We start from the raw sequence: 25903 nt of genomic DNA, 5'->3' as shown, positions 1-25903 counted from the left end.
TCCACGTGATCCTCTTCGGTCCCCAGCTTGGCCGTTGATTGGCTAGGCTGGACGGATTGATAGCAGCGCAGCCATTGGCTGGCGCTGCTGTCAATCACAGTGGATGACGCGTCCAGGGGCGGGGCCGGTGGACGGCGCTGTATCACGGGAGCGCGCTCGCAAAAGCTTTCCACCATGCGAGCTCGCTCCCATGAAGGTGGAAAGCTTTTGCGAGAAGGAGCCGAGACAGCTGCCGAGGGACCCCAGAAGACAGGGTTAGGGGACACTCTGTGCAAAACGAGCTGCACAGTGGAGGTAAGTATAACATGTTTGTTATTTAAAAAAAAAAAAAAAAAAAAAAAAGTTTGCCTTTAGTGTTCCTTTAAGGGTTGGAGAGGCATAGAAATGCACAAGGTGGTGGGCTGATGTGAATGAGCAAAACACCAAGCTTCCGCTTCTATCCTTCTCTGCATGTGCACAGTGATTAAAGTACCGTGTATATACTCAAGTATAAGAAAAGTTTTTCAGACTTTTTTTTTTTTTGTGCTGAAAGCCACTCTCGGCTTATACTCAAGCCAGGTTCTCCTCTCCCGCTGTGTCAGTATTGATGAGGAGGGACGAAAAGCCATATACGGACGAGAAGCCCGCCTCCTCCTTGTCCGTCCGTGATGAGGAGTAGGCGGAGCTTTGTCACGGTGGACGGCGCAGACTTCCTATACACAGCCCTGCTGTGAATCAGAGGAGACCATGTACAGCGTAATATGGCTTTCCTTCCTCATCAATACAAATGGGCACAGTGAGGCATGCAGATGGGCATTGTTGACCCTATTCCTCTTTCGTTCATAGACTGACACAGCCTTCATTGACCTTAGGGTTATGCTTCTTCCTACCAGGAGATTTAGGCAGAATTCTACAGCACTTAAGGTGTTAAAAACTTTCCTTCATGCCGCTCCTCCCAGGGGGCGTGGCTCGCCAGGCATAACCCACACAGTCAGGCTCTCTCTGGAGTCCTGGACTCTGGAGTTTTCTTGCAATTTTTCTTGCGATTTTTCTCGCTTTTTTTATTTTGTTCCTGCATTTTTGAATCCTGCGATTCTTCTATCAACAGCCGACTGGGTGACAGGCTGGGTCCTCGACCCTTGTAGTCCCCCCAGGTTCGGCCTTCGAGCGTGTGCCGGCCCTCAGCTCAGCTTTGGGACGTCCACGACAGGCCCCGTTGCTCCAGGGGCGGCTGGGGAACATCTTGTTCTAGGGCACACATATGACCGGTCTCTATGGCTTTGTCACAGTGTGTCTGGCCGACAGCCATGCCGTTCGCGGACGTTGGTTCTGTCTGGGATACCTCCAGCCGGGTAGTCGCAGGACAGGCAAGTAGTGGCCCCTTACTCAGGTAAGTGGTCTGGCTGGAATTTTCCCTTGGGAGGTCGACTGAGGGTTTTTCCCTGCTTTCCTCTCTCCCTTATTCCCCTCCCTCCTTCCCCCTTTGGGTGACGGCTGTATGGGTTTTTTTTTTCTCTGGGGCTCATTTTCGGGTCCGTGGTATGGCGGGGACTGTTTTGTGTCACTGCAGGGGACTGCGGTGGACATTCTGGACGTTTTTCTGTGTGCTGTGTGCTGTATTTTGTGTGCTGACAGTTTGGGTACACTGTCTTTTTAAATCTGCGCCATTGGCGGCCATTTTGCCGGAGCCACGATTGCATTGTTCGGCGGCCATTTTCTTGTGGCCAGCGCTGTTTTCAGCTCTAGTTCGGCCTCTGGTGGCCGTTTTGGCGAGGGGAAAAAAGACCGCAAATCCTCTGAGGGGACAGACGCAGCGCTGCAGCTTCTTCTCAGCACAGACTTGTCCTTCACAGACCGCGCTGTACCAGGGGGTTGGTGAGTCCCAGGGGCCCCATACTGTGTTTCTAGCGGCCGGGAGGTGACCTGTGGGGGACTTTTTTCCTGCCCTTGGCAGTGGGGGTGACACGGCAGCTACACTATGGAGCCTGAATCAGGCCCCTCATTCCTAACAATGCCGGAGTTAACCCTTAACGCCCCTTCCCCTGCCACATCTGTTGAGACGGTGTCGGCTGTCCTGGAGTCCTTTCTCACCAGGTTTGAAGCAGCCAGTGCTCGGTTGGGGGGTAAAAAGCGCCCCCCCCCTCCCTGAACCTGCTTCTGGGGACATATCTGACGCAGAATCTGACAATGCTATTGCTGCTTCTGTCATGTCAGAGGATGCGGGCTTAACCCACATGGACAGCGTGGATGACTCTGCTGCAGAGTCGGCTGACAAGGAATTTGTTGGGGCTCTTATTACTGCGGTGCGTGAGACTCTAAAATTAGAGGATGTGGCGGAGACACCGGCGTTGTCAGTCCTTTTTGGATTCCGCAAAGCACCGCGTACCGCTAAAGTATTCCCCTGTGTTCCTTATTTGGACAATATGTTGTATAAGGAATGGGATACACCGCAAAAAGTTTTTACTGTTCCTAAAAGCTTTGCTACCCGTTACCCCCTTGAGGAGGACTTCTTAAAAAAGTGGGTCTCTCCTCCGTCAGTGGACCCTCCTGTGTCCAGACTGAGCAAGGCTACTACGTTGCCTGTGGAGGGGGCTCCTGCTTTCAAGGACCCCACTGATAGGAGAGTGGAGGCCGTGGCCCGTTCCCTGTTCTCGGTAGTGGGTTCGGCGGTGAGGCCGGCTCTGGCCGGAGCCCTGGTGGCACAGACGCTAACTGAAAGGGCGAAGCTCCTGCTGCAGGAGCTGGAGGTCCAAGGTGCTTCCGAGTCCTCTAGGGACCTGGCTGAACAGTTGGTTCAGGGTCAAAAGTTTCTCTGCGAGGCGGCCATGGATTCGATACCTTTGCTTTCCAGGGCTTCCGTCTACGCAGTGGTTCGGCGCCGCCTTGTGTGGCTGAAATGCTGGTTCGGCTGACCGGTCCTCAAAAAAGGCCTTGGTGGATTTGCCCTTTAAGGGCAAACGGCTTTTTGGGGCGTCCCTGGATGACATCATTAAGGATGCCACGGGTGGTAAGAGCACGTTGCTCCCACAGTCTGGGAAGGGTAAGGAACCTCGCCGCAAGCAAGGTCCTACTTTTACTACCCCTAAGCGTTTTATTCGTGCGCCCAGCGCGGCGGGAAAAGGTCCGCAAGGTGCTAAAGCCCCTGCTGCCGGGCGTAAGCGCCCCAGGTTCAACAAACCAAACAAGCCTGCGGACAAACCTGCTTCCGCATGAAGGTCTGCCCCCGCCCGGGTCTCGGTTGGGGGGACGGCTTCACGAATTCGCGGATTGGTGGAATTCTCTTCTATCCGACCGTTGGGTTTGCGAGGTGGTTGCCTCGGGGTACAAGATAGAGTTTTTCTTGTCCCCCAAAACAGATTTTTTTCCCTCCAACCTCCAGCTTCCTCCGGCTTCCTCCGGATCGTCGGCTAGCCCTGTCCGGGGCTGTCCAGGATCTTCTGGACAGGGGGGTGGTTGTGCCGGTTCCCTCGCAGGAACGGTTTCAGGGGTTCTACTCCAATCTGTTCGTGGTCCCCAAGAAGGGAGGGGTTCGCCCTATCCTGGACCTAAAGGCCCTCAACTCCTTTGTCAAAGTGCAAAGGTTCAGGATGGAGTCGGTCTGATCGATCATAGCGGCCCTCCACCAGGGGGACTTCATGGCGTCCTTGGACATCATGGACGCATACCTGCATGTTCCCATTTGCACAAGGACACCAAAGGTATCTGCGTTTTGCGATCGGGGAGGACCACTATCAATTTGTGGCCCTCCCGTTCGGTCTGGCTTCGGCGCCACGGGTTTTCACCAAGGTGCTTGCCCCGATCCTGGCCTTGCGAAGGCAGCGAGGGATCGCTATCGTGGGATACCTGGACGACCTTCTCCTGAGAGCTTCTTCAGGCTCAGAGTTAGAGGAGGACGTGTCCATCACGTGTCGGACTCTCCAAGAGTTCGGCTGAATTCTGAATCTCAGAAAGTCAGTGTTGGTTCCGTCCCAGAGACTAGAACACCTGGGGCTGGTTTTGGATTCGGGGGAGGCAAGAGTGTTCCTCCCATCGGAAAAACTGCAGTGAGACGGTTGTCGACCCAGAAGTGGTCATCTCTTCGCTTCTGCATGAGGGTTCTGGGTCTGATGGTGGCCTCCTTCGAGGCGGTTCCGTATGCCCAATTCCACACCAGGGTACTACAGAAGGAGATTCTGTCACGTTGGAACAGGGTCCCATCTTCTCTGGATCGCCAGATTCGGTTGAGCCATCTGGCCAAGTCTTCCCTGGCGTGATGGCTGACGTCTCCGGTGCTTCGGTCCGGGAAGTCTTTTCTTCCGTGCCGCTGGACAGTGGTCACGACTGATGCCAGCCTCTTTGGCTGGGGGGGCGTCTGGGGCACCCAGTCAGCCCAGGGGCGCTGGACTCGGGAGGAGTCCCGCCTGCCGATCAATATCCTGGAGCTCCGAGCAATCAGGCTGTGCCTTGCCAGGTGGTCCCTGGAACTGCAGCGCCGTCCTGTCAGGATCCAGTCCGACAACGCCACGGCCGTGGCATACGTCAATCATCAGGGCGGCACAAGGAGCTCGGCTGCAGCGACGGAGGTCGCTCACATACTTCGGTGGGCCGAAAGGTCCGTTCCGGCTCTGTCGGCCGTATACATTCCCGGGGGTTCAGAATTGGCAAGCCGACTTCCTAAGTCGCACGACTCTGGATCAAGGGGAGTGGTCTCTCCACCCGGAGGTGTTTCAGAGCCTGTACCAAAAATGGGGCACTCCAGACGTGGACCTTCTGGTGTCCCGTCTCAATCAGAAGGTGCCACGGTTCGTGGCCAGGTCAAAAGACCCGTGGGCGGACGCGTCGGACGCGTTGGTGGCTCCCTGGGGTCACTATCACCTGATTTACGCCTTCCCTCCTCTAAGGCTCCTCCCTCGCCTGCTGCGCAGGGTGGAAGCCGAAGGGATTCCAACGATCCTGATCGCCCCAGATTGGCCACGTCGCGGACCTGGTACGTCTGGTGGCAGACGCCCCCTGGCGTTTGCCTCTGAGGGAAGATCTCCTGTCTCAGGGTCCGATCTTCCATCCTGCTTTACGATCACTGGCTTTAACGGCGTGGCTGTTGAGAGCCAGGTACTGAAGGACCGGGGCCTGTCGGGCCCGGTAATCTCTACCATGCTGCGTGCACGGAAGTCCACTCCTCGGAAAATTTACCATCGTACATGGAAAGCATATATCTCTGTGTGAGGAGATTAAGTGGCACCCCCATTCTTACGTGGTGTCCCGGATCCTGCTGTTCCTACAGCGGGGAGTGGACCAGGCTCTTGCCTTGAGCACGATCAAGAGCCAGATTTCTGCTCTGGCTGTTTATTTTCAGCGTCCCTTGGCAGCGCACTCTTTGGTTCGCACGTTTGTGCAGGGGGTCCGGCATGTGACCCCCCTGGTGCGCCCTCCGCTGCCTCCTTGGGACTTGAATTTGGTCCTCTCGGCGCTTCAGCGTGCCCCCTTTGAGGACATTCGGGAGATCCCTTTGCTGACTTTGTCGCAGAAGGTGGTCTTTCTGGTAGCTATTACCTCTATCAGACGCGTGTCTGAACTGGCGGCCTTGTCCTGCAAGGCCCCCTACTTGGTCATCCATCAGGATTAGGCGGTGCTGTGCCCGCAGCCCTCTTTTCTTCCGAAGGTCGTTTCGGCCTTTCACATTAACGAGGATATTGTTCTTCCATCCTTATGTCCTCAGCCGAAAAACCAGAAGGAGGCCACTTTACATTCTCTGGGTGTGTTTCGGGCCCTTCGAGTTTACTTGTCGGCGACAGCTCCGTTCCGGAAGTCGGACTCGCTGTTCGTGTCTGTGTCCAGTCCCAGTAAGGGCCTGGCAGTCTCGTCGGCCACCATTTCAAGGTGGATCCGACAGGTTGTGCTTCAGGCCTATGCCCTGAAGGGGCGGGCGCCTCCCTTTCGGGTCACGGCGCATTCGACCAGGGCCTCCTGGGCTTTCCGACATCAAGCCTCTGTGTTACAGGTGTGTAAGGCTGCGACCTGGTCGTCGGTCCACACTTTTTCAAAGTTTTATAAGGTGGATGTGAGTGCATCTTCTGATGCCTCTTTCGGCCGCAGGGTTTTACAGGCGGCAGTTTAAGGTTGGAGTTCCTCCGTTGAGTAACTCCGGTTTTGTTTGGGGTGTAACCTGTTTTTGCTGTGTTTTCCCACCCCTCGAATTTTTTTGACACTGCTTGGGGACGTCCCTAAGGTCAATGAAGGCTGTGTCCGTCTATGAACGAAAGAGAAAAAAGGATTTTTGTACTCACCGTAAAATCCATTTCTCTGAGTTCATAGACGGACACAGCACCCACCCCTCCTTGGTTTGTACTGCTTGTTGTGAACTGAAGCTGCTAGAGCAGGGTGTGGGTTATGCCTGGGGGAGCCACGCCCCCTGGGAGGAGCGGCATGAAGGAATGTTTTTAACACCTCAAGTGCTGTAGAATTCTGCCTAAATCTCCTGGTAGGAAGAAGCATAACCCTAAGGTCAATGAAGGCTGTGTCCGTCTATGAACTCAGAGAAATGGATTTTACGGTGAGTACAAAAATCCTTTTTTTTTTCACTCACTGTAGCTGCTGCATTCTTGCCCTAGGCTTATACTCAAGTCAATACGTTTTTTGTGGTAAAATTAGGAGAGGGGGAGAGGGAGAATATTTTGGATTGACAATCATTCTTAAACTGGCTGAGTGTTCGGTCTAAAATTTGTTAAAGCGGAGTTCCAGCCTGTATTAAAAAAAAAATAACGTATTAATGTGCTATTTATTTACCTGTTCAGGATTCCCGTGATGACGGCACCCCAAGCCAATCCATCCATCGGCTTTGGGTGCAGGCGCTGGCATTGCTAGTAAGGGAAACCGGCAGTGAAGCCTTTGGGCGCGATACACGCTGCACTTTCTGAATGGTCCTCTCGTTACTTCTGGGACACACACAGGTCTCGGAAGGCAGCGGGGGGGAGGAGCGCCCAAAGCAAAAGCGTAAATTACGTACCTCAGCGCAAAGAGGTAGGACGGAAGTCCAGCTGAGAATTAACACAAAAGGAACAAAAAAAGTATTCAGTATTAAGGCCTTTGTTGCATTTTAAACTGGAACTCCGCTTTAAAAACAAGTTGCTAGCAACATGCCAACTCTATCCCTATCCACTCAAAACCTTTGAAAGGGGTCCTGTTTTCATTCATTTAATCATTTTATGATTATTTTATTTTTCCATTGTAGATAAGCTGTCAGTTAATGAAGATGGAGCTGTTCTTCAAGCAAGTCAAGTCTGGGGTGCTGTGAGGGGTAAGCAATTTTCCATACAGTATTCATCTAGTATCTCCAGTTGAAATACAAGCTACCTGTCTGGGATCCGGGATTTTACTAACCTGGATCAGTCCTGTTTCCTGCATCTCCCAGTGTTGGAACTATAGATTCCACCTGTATAGTCGGGTATTGCGCTGCGGCTGCACGGAGACAGTAAGTCATTGATGGTGAAAGTTGGCGTTCCCCCTTGACCATGTGCTTTTGTTTATATAAGTGGAGCACGGTTGTTGGACACTCGTTGATCCACTTAAGGAGAAGTACAGCCAAACCTTGTTTAGCTGTACTTTTTCCTGTGGATCACAGGAGTGCAGTTCATTCTGTGACCCATTTTCAGCAGAGAGCAGACTGAAGCCTGCTGCTGGCTGATGTCACAGAGCCGGTCCAGGCTTGGAATGATCACGGGTCACAGGCCGAGATTCGCCCACATGCCTGGACCGTCACATGGCTCAGCCTCTCAGCGAGCAACTCAGAGCCTGAGCCGGCTGCTCCCCCTCCACAGCCTAGCGCTCTAGTGAATGCTGGAGGGGCAGAGAGCAGTGACTGACAGTTGCCATCTCTGCACTTAAGGATCTCCGAGAACCAAACGATGGGTTGTGTTTAAGCGCTCTTATCAGTGTATCTAGGTAAAGTATGATTCTAAAATAAAACAAAATCCCCATACTTCTCTCCTAATGCAGTCTTGAGCAGACGAGAATCTTCATTTCAGCCCAAAGTCCCTTTTTTTTAATTGGCTTACAAATTAAAGCTCTAGTGCACCAATAATTGATATTTAATTTATTAATCAATATTATTGAACTAAATCAGGGGTGTCCAACTTTTTTACCTTTCTGGGCCTCTTTGGAAGAAGAGGAATTGTCTTCGGTCACAAATAAAATCCACTAACAATAAGGATCGCTGATGAGCAGAAAGTCGGGCAGATCACAAGTTAACAATCACTGATCTACATAATGTACCCATCTGAATTTGAAAACTTAATTTTTATTATAAAATTAAGACCCCCTGTTTGACACCTGTTTTTGATAAACGAACGCATCAATATCTGGACGGGTGTAGTAGCAATTTTCAATGAATTCTCAAGGTGCTCATCAGATATTTTGGTTCTAATTTTGCCCTTCGTGTGCTTTATCCTTAAAGCGGTGGTTCACCCATAAAAACGACTTCCCCCTATTACACTGCCCCCCCGCATTACAATACGAATATGCCATTAATTTTTTTTTGGCTGCTGTACATACCTGGGTACAGCTATTCACCCGTGTCCTCCGGGTTGCGAGTCCCGCGGGAGTGGGCATTCCTACCATGGCGGTGATTGACGTTTTGACTAAAAAACAAGCTCCCCCCGTCGCGTAAGCAGCGTCACGATTGGCGGAAGGAGCCGAACGGCGAGTCGGCGCTATACTGCGCCTGCGCATCGCAGTTCGGCTCTTTTCGCCAGTCGTGACGCGGCTTACGCGACGGGGGGAGCTCATTTTTTAGTCAAAACGTCAATCACCGCCATGGTAGGAACGCCCACTCCCGCGGGACTCGCAACCCGGAGGACACGGGTGAATAGCTGTACCCAGGTATGTACAGCAGCCAAAAAAAAATTAATGCCATATTCGTATTGTAATGCGGGGGGGCAGTGTAATAGGGGGAAGTCGTTTTTATGGGTGAACCACCGCTTTAAATTGTTGCTTACAAATATAGGTGCTGCCAAAAACTGATGACATGAATAAGCCGTGATTGTGAAGAGTGGGAGATTTTACTCTAGGAATATAAAACCAAATACATGTTTTCTTTTTTTGTGTAAATGCATTTTTACAAAAAAAAAAAATTTTTAACGTAAGTTTTTAAGATTTCGTATTGGGCTGCATTCGTAGCCGTCTTGGGCTGCAGGTTGAACTAAATCACCCACCTTACATCTCTTCAGGCAACCAGAAGTGAAATCTGCCCTATCACAACAGAGCCTTACACCTTTGGTTGTGAAGGAGTGGGGGGTTAAATGTCCTTCTGCTCTTTTCTCTATAGTATATGACAAAAAAATCTAGCAGGGATCATGCAATTCTGCTAGAGTGTTGGGGGCGATTTGAGAGCTGGGTTTTTAAAATCTGACCTTGAGAATCTCCAAGATATATAAAAAAAATCTGCTCTGTGATTCAACCTGCTGTTTATCCAGAGATAATAACAGAAAGGTGCCGTTTTAAAGATTGATGTGTATAGCTCCCTCATTTAATGTGAGTGTAAAATGTAAAATCAACAATCCTGTCATACTTGCGTGCTCTGTAGTGGCTTTGCACTGAGCCACCCCAATCCTCTTCTCCTCTGCTGAGTGCCCTATAGCAAGACGCTTGTTAAGGTGGCAGTGATGCTGGCTTATTCCCAAGCCGGCTGTGTGTGTCCATAGACACACAGAGCGTGGCTCGGTCCTTCATTACGTGCTTAATGCCGCCAAATCTTGTATTGCATTGTGCTAGAAGGATTCCAACACTCCCTTCATTGCAATGTGGCTCAACAAAGTCAGGAACATTAACACTCTGGAAGACATGATGCTTACCGCCCAAAACAGGAGAGAGCAATATACAAAAACATGGTCCTATTGAAACTTGTTGATATATTTAGACAAGGCTCTACTGGACAACTGTTCTGGAGATTGAGGTCTTCTTGCTGATGCAAAGGTGCGTCAGGGAGACAGTTATCACAAACTGTCAGTTGCTGCTGCTTCCTTTTACTCCTACCCAAGACATTAACCTGTGAATGCTTTTGGGTAATATTGCTGCGGCAACAGCACAGTTGGATTAGAATTATTGGCAAAGGTTTTTTTTTTTTCTTCCTATTTTGGATAGAGTATAGGAGGGTGTTTTTTTTTTGCCATCTCTGTCACGTTGAGATTTCACTTCCTGTCTCGTAGCCAAAACAGGAAATCTCTGCAAATTAAGGGAATTCCTTGGGGACCGCCTGGTCACCAGAATTGGTGCCCCCCATTGGCAGATTTCCCCTTTAACTTTTCCAAGGACAACCCAAAATTTAAGCTCTTCTTACTTTCGGTGATGACCATAAACGGGACTAATATAGAGGGTGAACAGACACACTGAAAGCAATAGAAAAAAGTGTTCTGATCCCTCCCCACTCCAAAATCCCCCAACAAAAACTTTTGTCTTTTTAGTTATACTTTAGTATGGCAGCTCAGGCCCAGTTTTTCCTTACAGGCTTTGTATTGTTTGCCCTCTCCACATCTTGGTAGGCAAGCAGTCAGCCGATTTTGGTAACGTATTACTTTATTAACCAGTAAAAAAAAATCATTGCTCATCGGTTCCATCAAACCTGACCTTTCAGTTTTAGGTGGTTGCCCATAGGTTGAATCACCTGCCAGCTTCTACCATCTCGGTATATATTCCATGGCAATATTTCTTTGTAGATGTTTGTGTCACTAACCCCTACCAGAAAGACATGAGGGATTTACACTTTTAAAGATTATTTGTTCAATCTGCATTATGAAGGAATTATGAAAGGAGTGAGGCGCCATATTTTGGCAGGCTGGGCTGTCATCGGTGAAAAGGCAGCATGTAGTCGTATTCCTGCCTTTTCTGTTTTTCAATGTGTTTTTCAGCATTGACATACAAGGAAACACACCTGACTTTGCACTTTTTCTGGATTACTGAAGCTAAATGTATTATTTTTTATCTTTTTAGGTCTTGAGACGTTCAGCCAGTTAGTTTATAAAGACAGCAATGGAGCAGTAAGTATTGATTACGTTGCTGTGATATACGTGCCTCTCAATCGTTTTCAGAACTACAGGGGCAATGTATAATGCTACCAGTACAACTAGTGTGGAAGTTCAGTATCTGCTGAGATGTGTAGTCCCACAGTAGTGTGCGCTAGTATTTCCTACAATGCCCTGTGTTAAAGTTTTATGCCCCAGTGTATGTTCTATATAATGTGTAGCTTTATCCCTTATTTCATAGTGCCGATTGGCGCACACGTGACTGCTCGCCACGCTCCTCTCCTGATCTGACAACTACAGCGGGAGGGGCTGAGAATCTGCCGCTGATGTCAGCCAGGAGAAGAGCGGTGGGCGGTCACGTGTGTGGCACTCTAAAGTTTAGGAATAAAGCAACATCATTTTTAAGTGCTTTAGGTGCCCAGAGTCTAGATGTCTCGGCAGGCATTGAGTTCCCATGTCGGTTGTGTTGGCAGTGGCATCATTATCCACAGCCAAAATGCGCTGACATTTTATATTGAAGATGGCAAAGGGCACCTGCAGATGGCTGAAGTGGCCTGCAAATGGTCAGTCACGGGATCTGTGGCCATTGTTCAATGCTACTCTTATCTCATGGCTGTGGTGTATATTAAATAAGGGTATTAACAGAGAAGTACAAGGGTTGCACAAAATTATGGAAACGCCAGGTAAAAACTAAATTTCTACCTAATATTGTGTTGGCCTGCCTTTTTGGCATACAAGATGGCTTGAGTTCTTCTGGGAATTAACAAACATTATTCCGGGCCACAATCCCGTGCAATGTCCTTTTTTTTTTTTTTTTTTTTTTTTGTTTCTTTCAGTCAGTTGACCACGTAACGGTGCTTATGCTTATCAGATGACATTTTCCCAGAAACTGTATATACCGTCAAAACCTTTGATACTGTACCTCGAAAAAACCAGCAAAAAATGGCAGTCAGTCACCAGCATTAGCAGGCACCAACAATTTGCCCTTTTTGAAGCTCAGGAAGCTCTGACGTGACTCTGTATTATTGCAGTGAATCATGAAAGTGAGGCTCCTCGCCTGTTAACTGAGTGTCTCCTCACACAGCGGAAGCAAAAGAATGTGAGGTAAGGGGGAATAGCCTGTTTTAAAGTCCCCCTTTTCCTCATGGGATGATGGTAGGAGTTTCAAGCACCCCATTGATTGCAATGGGGAATTTTGTGATATGTCAAAGGTCAGTTGATTGGAAATGTTCTGGGCATCCTCTAGGATGGGTCTTTTTAGGTCACCTGGCCCCCCAGAACATTCCAGGACACATATTTAAGCAGGAGACTTATGAGGGTCTTTGCCATTCAGAGGGATGTTTTAAGAGCGCCTCACTGATTTTTGGCTGACTTGTTTACAGTTTTAAAGTATTTATTGCTTAAGAGTTGGGCCCCTTTAACGTGGGGCGGATCCGTTTTGACAGACTCCACCAACTCAGCAGGGGATCGCTCCATTGATCACTGCTGAGAAAGTTGATGACAGGTCCGTCTCCACTCACTGTGCTGCGACGAACCTGTCAGAGCCCCGCTCTCCTCTATGGGAAGATCGGATGAAAACTATGTCCATTTTCATCCGATCCGGACAGATGGGGAACGTATCGTCATCTATCTGTTTTCAGCAGATCTTATCAGATGGCAGGTGGGTGTCAGCGGAACCCTATCTGCTGACATCTGCCTGCCCATAGAAGTCAATAGGTGGCCCGATCGGGCAGGGCGAGCGATTGTGTGAAAGGGGCCTTATGGTGAATTGTTGTTTTTGTGAAAAACAAACAAGGCTGCGGCCATTAAAGTGCCTGTAAACCCAGATTAAAAAAAAAAAACCTGCAAGACATAAGCATAATGGGCTCGTATGCATCGCATACTAGTCCATTATGAAATTCTTACCTTAGAGCGATGCTGTTGCAGCGGTCCCGGCACACCGATGTGGCCGGCGTCGGCGACATGTCGCCCCCAGAGTTATTCTAGGCTCCAGCTCTGTAACGGCACAGCAGCTGAAGAAACTGCACGAGCGAGCCGTTTCTTCATTGCTAATCTGCCGATGACGTCGGCACATGCGGATACAGTGACTGTCTCCTAAACTGTGCATGAAATTCGTGGTACCTACAGGTAAGCCTTATTATAGGCTTGCCTGTAGGTAAAAGTGGTTGTATAAGATTTACAAACTTAATAGTTTGGTGTGTCTAATGTTTGTATGAGTTTATGCTGCATACCGCCCATGTTATATCACTTCTGCTTTCAACTGAAAACATGTCATCGCTTTGACACCTGAGAATTATGTTGTGTTTCCATTTTTGTCCAACCCCTGTATGGCTAAAGTGTTTTATTTTTTTATTTTTTTTTCCCCCTTTTATTATTATTTTATTTATTATTGACCAGAAGTACAATTATTTTTGATCTCCTGCGTCCCGGGGTCTGCTAATATTGGGCTGATGCCCACTATCAGCTGACAAGCTCTGGAAAGCTCCCAACTATATTTGTTGGGATCCACCTGCCTGTTTGGCAGCTGGTTCAGCCTCTTAATGTGCTGATGAGAGCCGCAGTCCCCTGTTCCTGCTCCCTTCCCTGTCCAGCGTTGACAGTGACTGCTCTCCACTCTGAGCAGATAAGAACTGAGCAATTGGTGGTCATGTGATCACTCGGTACTCAGTCTTGGAGCTGACATTGGACAGCTGCAGCATCCCCCCGCTGCTTCAGCATGGAGGCGAGTATGTATGTTTTGTTTTTTTAAAGTCCATACTTCTCCTTTTATGGTTTACAGCATTGACCTATTATAAACTGCACATAGCTTTTCTCTAAAACAGTAATGCAGATATAAAAATTCATTATAAAATGTTTTGCTGTCTTCTTGACATCTATTTTATTTATTTTTCTCTTCTACTAATACAGCTGTGTATAAAAAATATTTTTCTTGTTCTTCCTCTAGTTTGTAATAAACAAAACTCAGATTACTGACTTTCCAAGGTTTGCCCACAGAGGATTACTACTGGACACATCCAGACATTATCTGCCTCTAAAGGTTATCCTAAAAACTTTGGTAAGTGACACTGGAACGTGCTGTTAAAGAAATCCTAGTACAGTCTATATATGGGCTGCCATTGCTGAACTCCTGAAAATGCTGATTCTCTGGCTTCAGTGCTTTCTAAGTTACTGACTAAAACATAGTAGCATTCTCAAGGGGAGTTTAGCAATGGCAGCCCCTGAACCTCTTCTCTTCCTAAAGCTTGGTTCACATATGAGCCGAATGCGGCTCGCAGCAAGGGTCCGGTGATTTATTTTTTATGTTTTGCCCATTTTGAATAGAGTAAGATGCAAGGATGAGAAACAGATCGGTTAGTAAAAGCAGCACACTGTACATTATTACATATAATTGGGCACGTGTTTAATTTCTTGATCGCTCTATGTTGACTGCCCCCCCCTCCTCCCTTCCCAGCCAGTGCTATTAGTAGAGTGACCATGTATAGTAATGTCACTGGTGATGTGAGATTGACTGCTGCTTTATATGAGTCCCTTTTATAAGTTGTTGATTGCTGGAATACATTTTGGACAAAGTGTGTGTGTGTGTGTGTGTGTGTGTGTGTGTGTGTGTATGTATGTATGTATGTATGTATGTGTGTGTGTGTGTGTATATGTGTATATATGTGTGTATATATATATATATATATATATATATATATATCATTTTTTTTTCCTGTTTTATATTGTAAAAACTCAGTGATGATCAAATGCCACCAAAGGGAAGATCTTATTTGTGTGAAAAAAATTATATCAATTTCATTTGGGTAGAGCGTTGCATGACTGTGCAATTACTAGTTAAAATGGCGCAGCTCTGGAAATCATCCAGAGCTGAAGCGGTTATAGAGACACTTGGGTTTATTTACTTGAGTTGGAGAGTGCAAAATTGATCTTCTGCATAGAAACCAATCGGCTTCTAAGCTCATCTTGTTCAATTAAGCTTTGGCAATAAACCTGGAAGCTGGTTGGTTTCTATGCAGAAGTGAAGCCTGATTTTGCACACTCCAGCTTTAATGAAAAAAATAAACCCCTCTGTCTGCACAACCTGCAACAACCTTTTTTGTCCATTTATGGGCACTGAAAGCCTTAACTTCTGGGTTACACTGCCACCTACAAGAGAATGAGATGCTGACAAAAAAAAAAACCTGTAGGCCATCCCAGGATGATTCTTCCCACGTGTCTCGTTTTTTTTCTAACCTGCTGGAAGAATGAATGTTTCTGCAGCTGTGTAAGGCTTCTTTCACACGGACGGATCCGCTTTCAGCGGTCTGCCAGCTCAGCGGTAGATCTCTCTGCTGAGCCGGTGTCTTGTCACATTCGGCTCCCCATCACAGATTGCTCCGGAAGAGACGTTCTGTCGCCGCCATCTTGCTACACCCCACACTCCTGCACAGTAATGATAGAGTGTGAAGGGGGCGAGCAGACATCTTGTTACACCCACCGGAGTTTTAGATTACATAGTTATTTTCAACACAAAATGGAGCTTATGTGCTTAAAAACAGTATTTGGAAATCCGACTGGTTACATTTTTAAAGCAGCAGCAAACCTGCTGACCTTACATGGTTGCTAATGTGAGGGAACACCTCCTGATTTTCACATTTTAACATGTAAACAGTCCGTCGGATTTACAAACACTGTATTTAAGCATATAAGCTCCGTTTTGTGTTGAAAATAACTGTGAAATCTAAAACTCCAGTGGGTGCAACAAGATGTCCGCTTGTTCCCTTCACGCTCTATCATTACTGTGCAATGGTGTGGGGTGTAGCAAGATGGCGGCGATGGGAACGTCACTTCCAGAGCAATCTGTGATGGGGAGCGGAATGTGACACTACACCGGCAGATGATGGGTCCCTCTCTGCTCACTGAGCGGGGAGGGCCTTGTCCAGCGCCACCGTCTCATATGGAGAGATCGGACGAAAACTGACAGCATGTCCGTTTTTATCAGATCTCATCAGATCTGCCATGGAGACGAATGGTGACGTATCGCCACCCGTCTGATTTTGATCGGGTTGGATATCAGCGGACATGTCTCTGCTGACATCTGACACTCCATAGAGCTGTATGGAGTGACCGTGTGAAAAGGGCCTAAAAAAAACTAACTTTTTCTGGCCAGCACCTATTTTATTTTCAATCAAGACTCTTATTGCAATGCGGATGGCGCTTTTGTCTTTGATTGCATCTCTTTGACATGGTCACCCTCAGCCTAGATTTTGGAGTACTGCATCTGTACCCAATTGTGGGGATAGCCTTGAAGTGACCTTCTGGCACCAAGTTCTGCTTATTGGCCTTGTATTCGTTTGGGGAGGAATTATGCAAAAGTGGTTCTCACTGTGGATTCAGCACTACCTCGCATTAAAAGAAGTATGGCCAAAGCTTTTTTGCTCACACTCTCCTTTTGACTCCGAATCGGCCTACAGTGGGCTAAAGCCCGCTATCGACTGACGTCAGACTTTTTCAGGCTCTGCGGGGATCCCGACCATAATTGTAAAAAAAATTATACACTTAAAAACTGGACGTATTTACCCCCTTCCTGCCCAAAACATTTTTCAGCTTTCAGCACTGTCGGTTTATATGACAATTGTGTGGTTATGCAACACTCTACCCATATGAATTTTATTTATTTTTTAACACAAATCTTGCTTTCTTTCAGTGGTATTTATTCACTGCTGGGTTTTTAGTTATTAACATTTTTTTGCTAAATGAATATAAAGACTGAAGATTTTGAAAAGTTTTTTCAGGTTTCTGTTAAACGGTAACAAATGATATTTCTTCATAAATGTAGGCCAAAATGTATCCTGTTACATTTCTTTAGTGCAAATAACTGTATATATGTAGGTAGATTCAAGTACCTATGCCTAACTTTGCGGCGGCGTAGCTTAAGGCATTTAAGCTACGCCGCCGTAAGTTAGCTAGGCAAGTACATGATTCACAATGTACTTACCTGCTAAATTACGGCGGCGTAGCCTAAATCGGCGGGCGTAAGGGCACCTAATTCAAATGTGTTTGAGGGGGGCGTGTTGTATGCTAATGGGGCTTGACCTTACATTTTTTACGTTTTTTGCTAACTTCACATCCGCCGGGCGCCTACATTTCCCAGTGTGCATTGCGGCTAGGTACGCCGCACGGGCCTATTGATTTTGACGTGGACGTAAACCAGGGCTCGACAAATCCAGGTCGCCATGGCGACTAGAAATAGGGTCCTGGCGACTTGGTCTGGAAGGGGGGGGGGAAAAAAAAAAAAAAAATTTTTTTTTTTTTTTTTTTTGTGAGCTGGCTTCATCTGGTGGTGATCCGTTGTATTACAAGTTATTACCACCAGATGTGTGAGCTGGCGCCATCTGGTGGTGGCCGTTGGTATTACAAGTTAAGCATTACAAGTTAAACAGCAATTCTAATGTAATTTTTCACTATTTTCACTGCCATCTTCTTCCCTCTAATTAGAACCCCCAAGCATTATATATATTTTTTATCCTAACACCCTAGAGAATAAAATGGCGATCGTTGCAATACTTTCTGTCACGCCGTATTTGCGCAGCGGTCTTACAAGCGCACTTTTTTGGGGAAAAAATTACACTTTTTTTAAATTAAAAAATAAGACAACAGTAAAGTTATCCCCATTTTTTTTTTTTTATATTATGAAAGATAATGTTACGCCGAGTAAATGGATACCCAGCATGTCACGCTTCAAAATTACGTCCGCTCGTGGAATGGCGTAAAAATTTTACCCTTTAAAATCTCCATAGGCGACGTGTAAAAAAACTCTACAGGTTGCATGTTTTGAGTTACAGAGGAGGTATAGGGCTAGAATTATTGCTCTCGCTCTACCAATTGCGGCGATACCTTACATGTGTGGTTTGAACACCGTTTACATATGCGGTCGCTGCTCACGTATGTGTTCGCTTCTGCGCGAAAGCTCGTCGGGACGCATTTTCTGGCTCCTAACTTTTTTAGCTGGCTCCTAGATTCCAAGCAAATTTGTCAACCCCTGACGTAAACGATGTAAATCCTGATTCACGGACGACTTACGCAAACGACGAAAAAATTCGAATTTCGACGCGGGAACGGCGGCCATACTTGACATTACTATTCCAATAGGGCCTAGCTCTACGCGGCCTATCTCTTACGTAAACGGTGTAAAAGTACTGCGTCGGCCGGGCGTACGTTCGTGAATCGGCGTATCTCCTCATTTACATATTCTACGCCGACCGCAATGAAAGCGCCACCTAGCGGGCATCCAAAATATTGCAATCTAAGATAGGATGGCGCAAGCCGTCGTATCTTGGATATGTTTAAGCGTATCTCTGTTTGAGCATACGCTTAAACATAAGTCGGCGTAGATTCTGAGTTAGGTCGGCTTATCTACTGATAAGTCGGCCTAACTCTTACTGAATCTACCTATTAGTCTGTAGCACTATGGTATATTTATCTGAAATTTGATCAGTCCTGATGTACTGAAGGCCTACCATTCCTTGAGGCCCAAAAATGGAAGGACAGTTCAAATACAACCCAAATGAACCCCTTTTGTAGTAGACCGTTCAAGGTATTTAGTAAGAGGCATGGCAAGTTGGTGTGTGTGTGTGTTTTTTTTTTTTTTTGTCACAATTTTTCAAAAAATAAAATATAAACATTTTTTACATACTATCACCAGTGCAGTACAGCATCATATTACATGTGTGGCGGTGACCATGGACACTGACTGGTGGCAGTATATAAATAAATATTTATTTATTTTTTGCATACAGTGACCAGAGCAATGCAATGTTGCCATAGTAACACTGAGGAGGTGATCCGGGGTGTGTGTGTGTGTGTGTGTGTGTGTGTGTGTGTGTGTGTGTGTGTTTTTTTTTTCACTGGTTTTGTTTTTAACAGGATTTTACAGTTTTAAGCTACAATGTGATGGCTGTGATTGGCCACAGATGATCGCATGGTGCAGATGGGTTGTGATTTGCCCAGACAGTACTATATGATCAATGGCCAATCGCAGAGCTCAATGGTCCACAATGAAAGGCATGTATCAAAGGCTTTCATTGTGCATAATTGTCATGTGATTTGCTGTGATTGGCCACAGCGATCGCATGGTATCGGCAGTGGGCTGGTGCAGTGATCTAGCACCTGGGTATGCATTGGGCTTTTTTTGAGGTGTGTTTGTGTCTGTACCTTCTCAGCATTTAATTGCTATGCAAGTCTAAGATAAAAAATCCAATCCATTCCTGTAATACAGTAGGAATTTTCCCTGCCATGCTGTATGTGTCCTGAGGTTTATAATGTATATTCATTGTCCTTTCACAAGCTAGATGCTATTTCTCCCCCCTTTAACATGAATACTATGTTTTCTGTTTCAGGAAGCTATGGCATTTAACAAAATGAATGTCTTTCACTGGCATATAGTAGATGATCCGTCTTTCCCTTACCAAAGTGAAGCATTCCCTGAATTGAGTAATAAGGTGAGTGATTTTGTTTTGGGTATTGCCAATTCTCCAGTTGTGTAATTACACACACAATAAATGGAGAGCGGAAGCAAAATAAGTAATCGCTTCCTTTTTATAAGGAGTATTTAATAAAAATAAACATTAACTGTTTTTTTTTTTTTTTTTTATTTGTTTATTAACCACTTCCAGACCTTAGGTGTTTTTCAGATTTGGTGTTTGCAAGACTAAAACAGTTTTTTCTGCTAGAAAATTACTTAAAACCCCCAAACATTATATATATATATTTTTCTAACACCCTAGAGAATAAAATGGTGGTCATTGCAATACTTTTTGTCACACCGTATTTGCGCAGCGGTCTTACAAGTGCACTTTTTTTGGAAAAAATTCACTTTTTTGAATTAAAAAATAAGACAACAATAAATTTGGCTCAATTTTTTTTTATATATTGTGAAAGATAATGTTACGCCGAGTAAAATGATACCCAACATGTCACGCATAAAAATTGCGCCCGCTCGTGGCATGGCGTCAAACTTTTACCCTTAAAAGTCTTGATAGGCGATGTTTAAAAAATTCTAGAGGTTGCATTTTTTGAGCTACAGAGTAGCTCTAGGGCTAGAATTATTGCTCTCGCTCTAACGATCGCGGCGATACCTCACTTGTGTGATTTGAACACCGTTTTCATATGCGGGCACTACTCGCGAGCTCGTCGGGACGGGGCGCTTTAAAAAATTTTTTTTTTTTTGTTTTCTTATTTATTTTTATTTTATTACTTTTTACACTGAAAAAAAAAAATTGATCACTTTTATTCCTATTACAAGGAATGTAAACATCCCTTGTAATAGAAAAAAGCATGACAGGTCCTCTTAAATATGAGATCTGGGGTCAAAAAGACCTCAGATCTCATATTTGGGCTTAAATGCAAAAAAAAAAAAAAAAATTTGGAAATGTCACTTTTTCAAATGACAAAAAAAAATATTGTCTCTTTAAGAGGCTGGGCGGGACTGACGTTTTGACGTCACTTCCGCCCAGCAGAGCTATGGGGACGGGCAAAGGAGATTTTTCCTTCAGTCTCGTCCCGATCGGCTCCGCCGCTACCGACGGCTCCGGTAAGCAGCGGAGGGCGCGGGAGAGCGGCGGCCACCGATAACGGCAATCTCGCGGCGAATCCGCCGCGGAGACCGCAGTTATCGTTTACCAGACCGCACACACTAAAGATTGATACCTCGGTTGTGGCAGCAGCTGCTGCCGTTACCGAGATATCAATCTTTAAAAAAATGGACGTACGGGGGCGTGGCCGGGATGTAGAGAGAGACGGACGTGCATTGCCTGTGCTCCTGCCATCCGTGCTCTGAATCCGTCTCCATCCTTACCTTAGGGTGCCATCCTGCTCAGCAAGCTTCTTCCTCCTGTCCGGGGGACAGCCCCGGTCCTCCCGATGACTGGAAAGCGCGGCTCGGCCAAGAAGGCGGCGAGTTCTTCTGCCCGGCGCCCACCGCCAAACACGCGCGCGGCGGCCATCTTGCCGCCTTCACCATCCTTCCCGGCCTCGGTGGCAGCGCAAACGGAATCCTGGATGGCGGACCTCGAGTCGCTGGACCTGGAGGGACCGCAGATGGAAGAGAAGGACCCGCCGGGGATGCTGGGAGGTCGGTCCACCGCCGCGATCCTGGCGGCCATTGCGGACAGCAAGTCCTCCGTGGAGGGTAAGATTGACACCCTGGCCATAGAGTGTGGGCTGATAAGGCAGGACATGGACAAGTTTAGAGGCCGCCTGTCAGAGGCAGAACACTGCATATCCGTGGTGGAGGACACGGTGGCCTCCACCGCTCATTCGGTTGGGGAGCTGCAACAGCAGGTCAGGGTCCTAATGGCCCGTTCAGAAGACGCCGAAAATCGCCTCCGCCGCAACAATGTCAGGGTGGTTGGGCTCCCAGAGGGCGCTGAGGGAGCCAACCCGGTGGAATTTGCGGAGACATTCTTTAAAGAACTCCTGGGCCTGCGGAATCTGTCCCCTGTCTACACAGTGGAGCGCGCTCACAGGGTCCCCACCGGCAAGAGGCCTGTGGGTGCATGGCCGCGTGCGTTCCTGGTCCGCCTCCTGAATTTCAGGGACCGGGACATGATCCTGGCAGAGGCCCGAAAACACCCGGAGCTGAAGCATGAAAATGCGGCGATCCATTTGTATCCTGACTTCTCCCAGGAGCTGCAGAAGAGAAGGCGTTCCTTTACGGATGTCCGTCGTCGCCTGCGGGAAAAAGGCCTGGTGTATAGCATGCTCTACCCTAGCCGCCTAAAGGTGATCCATAGGGGCTCTGCAAAATTTTTTGACTCTCCGGCAGAGGCGGTGGATTGGCTGGATTCGATGGCCTAGAGGCCTGTGGAGGCTGGGTGACGGCGCAGTCGGCCTAGGGAGGAAAAGTTACTTACCTCATCACGATTGCCCTTGCTGGGAGCAGTGGTTCCTTGCTGCAGTACCTCCTTACTACACTCCGGTTGCTCTTGGCTGCTGAACTTTGTAGATCAATGATGGATGGACTATTCTGCGTGGTCAAGCATCCGTTCCTGACAGGAGCAACAGGTACTGTTAAGCACGGTTTGAAATTTCTCTGTGTTTCCCTGGAACCCCTGGGAACTTTTTTCTTTTTTCCTTTACTTTCTCTCTTGGAGTGGATGAACTGTTGAGACGTTTCACACCTGATTTCTAAGTTTTTGGGTATAAAGTTTCTCCGGCGGTAATACCGTTTTTTAGTTTGGTTCGCCTGGAGCAAACAGGGCGTTGGGATTTTAATGATGTTTTTTTGTTTTAACTTTTGGTTGTTAATTTTTTTCCTTTTTTTCCCAGGCATTTTTTGCCTTTCCCCTGTCTTTCTATATGAGGCTTTGACTCTGTGCCTCCACCCCCTATTGGCCCTGGGGCCTCGCTCCATATGTGCTACACTGTACAATGTGCAATGCTCTAAGTGTCACACCCTGTTGAACTGCTGTGATATATTATTCAATGGCTCTCTGTGTCCAGCTTCCTCTCTCCTCGTATGCTTGATTTACCTTGCATTAACATGTTGCCTCCCCCCACCTGATGAATGATATTAAGCTAGTGTCGTGGAATGTCCGCGGTCTAAACTCTAAATACAAAAGATCTCTAGTTCTACAGTACCTTAAATCTCTAAACCCACATATAGTTCTCCTGCAAGAGACCCACCTGATGGGTAGTAAAACTCTTTCCCTGAATAGGAACTGGATACAGAGAGCGGTACACTCCACTTATTCCTCATATGCAAGGGGTGTGGTCATCCTGCTGCACAAGAAACTGCAATGTAATATAGAACATGTTGTGACAGACCCCCACGGGCGATATGCTATTGTGGTTCTCACTGTTGACTCCCAGCTGCTGGCCATAGCTAATGTGTACATCCCTCCCCCCTTCAACAAAGAGGTATTATATCTGGTTTTAGAGAAGATTGCCACCTTTGGCCCATTAAAATTGCTGGTGGCTGGGGATTTTAACAATGTACTGGACTACGGGTTGGATGCTTCTAACCCCAATCGGGCACGAAACCTCGACCTCAGGCACTGGGCGGATGTTGCGGCTGTGGAGGAGTTGTGGCGGTGGAAACATCCTGGTGAGAGAGGTTACTCCTATCTTTCCCACGTCAGTTCCTCCTCCTCCCGTATAGACCTTGCCTTCGCGAATCCGGCCCTCCTACCACAGGTGACGGATGTTGATTACCTGGCCGGGGGACTCTCGGATCACACTCCCTTGCAGGTGACACTGAGTCGTCCCGGTGGGGGTGGTCTGAGACTCTGGAGGCTGCACCCGGGATGGGTAGATGAACCATCAGTTGAGTCACTGGTCTCTGGTCATGTAACGGAGTACTGGGAGGCGAATGAAGGCTCTGCGGGTGGACACATGGTGTGGGATGCGTTCAAGGCGTCCACCCGGGGAGTATATATTGCTGCTATTAAGGCTGCCAGGACTGAAAAGAACTCTGAGTCGGAAGCGCTCCAGGCGCATGAGATTCGGTGTGCGAAAGCCCATGCTGAGGCGCCCTCTGCCTCCACACTTGTGGAGTTGCAGATGGCTAGAAGAGCTTTCTTGGTCCACCTACAATCACTTACACAATGCACGTTTAGGCGTAGGGCAGAGGATCTATTTGAAAGAGGAGACAAGAATGGGAAACTGCTTGCCTACTTGGCAGCAGATGTCAGATCACATGTGTCCGTTCCATGTATTTACACGACTGGGGGCACTCTGGTACGGGACAGGGAAGGTATTCTACAAGCGTTTGTGTCCTATTACTCAGACCTATATGCGGCTATCCCACAATATGACAACCAGGTTCTGACGGACCTGCTGGATTCCATTCAGATCCCGGTGCTGCCTGGAGAGGCGGTCAAGCTTTTGGAGGCTCCTTTCTCCTCCAAGGAGCTGGCTGTGGCTATTGCCTCCTTCCCGAACGGCAAGGCGCCGGGCCCTGACGGCATTCCGGCAGAGTGGTATAAGACCTATTCAGAGGTGGTGTCCCACAGACTACTGAACCTTTATGGGGAGTGTTTGGAGATAGGGAGTATGCCCCCCCTCTTGGTATGAGGCTCATGTGGTCCTGCTCCCCAAGCCTGAGAAGGACCCCCTTTACTGTTCGTCCTACAGGCCTATTGCGCTGCTGAACATGGACCTCAAGATATTGACCAAGATGGTGGCCAATCGGTTGATGTCCTGCCTAGACCATTTGATATCTCCTGACCAGACGGGGTTCATGCCCAAAAAGGCTACTGACATTAACATTCGCAGGGTATACACGCACACGCAAATTGACGGAGAAATATCTCACGGGGGGGCCCTGGTGTTCTTCGATCTGGAAAAGGCGTTCGACTCCATTGATTGGGGCTACATGACGCGGGTGCTGGAGCGCATGGGCTTTGGGCCTGTATTTCTCAAATGGATATCGTTGCTGTATGATAGACCAGTGGCGGCAATTCGTCTGAATGGCGAGGTATCGGGCGCCTTTCCAGTATCCAGGGGCACCAGGCAGGGTTGTCCCCTGTCACCGGGCCTGTTTGCCCTGGTGATGGAACCCTTGGCGATTGCGCTGAGATCTTCGCCCCTAATCCAGGGTATCAGGGTGGGCACTTTGACTGAGTCGGTAACTCTTTATGCGGACGACCTGGTTTTATTTCTGGGGGATACTGGCCCCTCTTTGCATGCCGCACTGTCACTGATGGGCAAATTTACTGAGGTATCCGGCCTCAAAGTCAACTGGACCAAATCCAAAATCCTCCCACTCCGCTCCCATGTGTCCCCTGGAGGGGCCGACCCCTCAAACCCCCTACAGTGGGTGACCCAAATTAGGTACTTGGGGCTACAGATTACTAACTCCGTAACGAACTTTATTGAACTTAACGTGTCCCCATTGCTGAATGTCGTCTCCAAAAAATTGAACTCCTGGAAAAATCTCCCCCTGTCCCTCATAGGTAGGGTTAATCTTCTTAAAATGAAGATCCTTCCTCTCCTGCTCTATACGCTTAGGAACGCCCCAGTGTGGATACCAAAGACGGTTTTCAAGGCCATAGATGGCATGATATCCTCTTTCCTGTGGCAGGGTAGTTCACCCCGCCTTAAGTTGACCATTCTCCAACAGCCATGGGGGGAGGGAGGCCTGGCGGTGCCCAATTTTTCTAAATATTTCCTGGCCGGCCAGTTGACGGTAGCACACCGTTGGCTGACTTCTGCTCCGGATGATGCCGCGGTGTCGCTGGAAGCTGCTTGCGTGGGCTCCTATGAGGCACTCTCCCGGTTAGTCTACAGGGGCCCGAGGGCCCCGTACCCCTTAACGCCTTCCATGAGGTCAGTGATCAGAGCATGGGTCGTGGCGCAAGCATTAAGACCTACTGATCGTGCTACCTTCTCCCCCCACGCGCCCCTATGGAGAAATCCCAACTTGGTCCACTTTCTGGACTACCCGGACCCGGTGGTATGGACGGCCTACGGGATTAAGACCTTGAGCCATGTTGTAGTAAATGGTACCTTAAGGACGTTTGATGACTTGAAAACGCGACATGACCTACCCAATACCCATTTTTTTAGATACCTACAATTGCGCCATGCGTTTCAGGCACAGTTCGGAGGGAATCCGTTGGTTCTGGAGTCTGGGGACCTGGAGTCACTGGCTCGTAGTGAACCACTTCCCAAGGAGGTTTCCAGCCTCTATAAAGACCTTTTCCCCGAGACCACCGGGTTGCTGTCGCCTTGTAGGCGTGCTTGGGACTCGGTGACCACGGGATTGGACAGGGACGACTGGGACGATGTCTGGGGGGCGGCTTTCCAGGCCTTAGTCTCTACAAGAGACAGACTTATACATTACAAGTTCCTACATACGTACCTGACTCCTGCCAGGCTGGCTAGAATGTTCAGGGGTCAGGGATCGGCCTGCTGGCGGTGCTCCGCGCCTACTGCCGATTTTATGCATATTTTTT

The 25903-nt window shown here is 47.9% G+C and overlaps 1 protein-coding gene across 2 annotated transcripts in view; it reads left to right on the top strand.

Moving 5' to 3' along the window:
* The window catches only part of LOC120929744 (beta-hexosaminidase subunit beta-like), an 88351-nt gene that overhangs the window by 25737 nt on the left and 36711 nt on the right, over nt 1-25903 (top strand). For both annotated transcript variants that reach the window (XM_040341435.1, XM_040341434.1), the window contains exons 3-6: nt 7187-7252; nt 10939-10985; nt 13915-14025; nt 19346-19447. In XM_040341435.1, the coding sequence (XP_040197369.1) occupies nt 7187-7252; nt 10939-10985; nt 13915-14025; nt 19346-19447 (326 nt within the window). The remainder of the gene's footprint in view (nt 1-7186; nt 7253-10938; nt 10986-13914; nt 14026-19345; nt 19448-25903) is intronic.

This window comes from Rana temporaria, chromosome 1 (assembly GCF_905171775.1).
Source record: "Rana temporaria chromosome 1, aRanTem1.1, whole genome shotgun sequence".
Taxonomy (NCBI): domain Eukaryota; kingdom Metazoa; phylum Chordata; class Amphibia; order Anura; family Ranidae; genus Rana; species Rana temporaria.
This window is presented reverse-complemented; position numbering and strand designations above follow the sequence as displayed.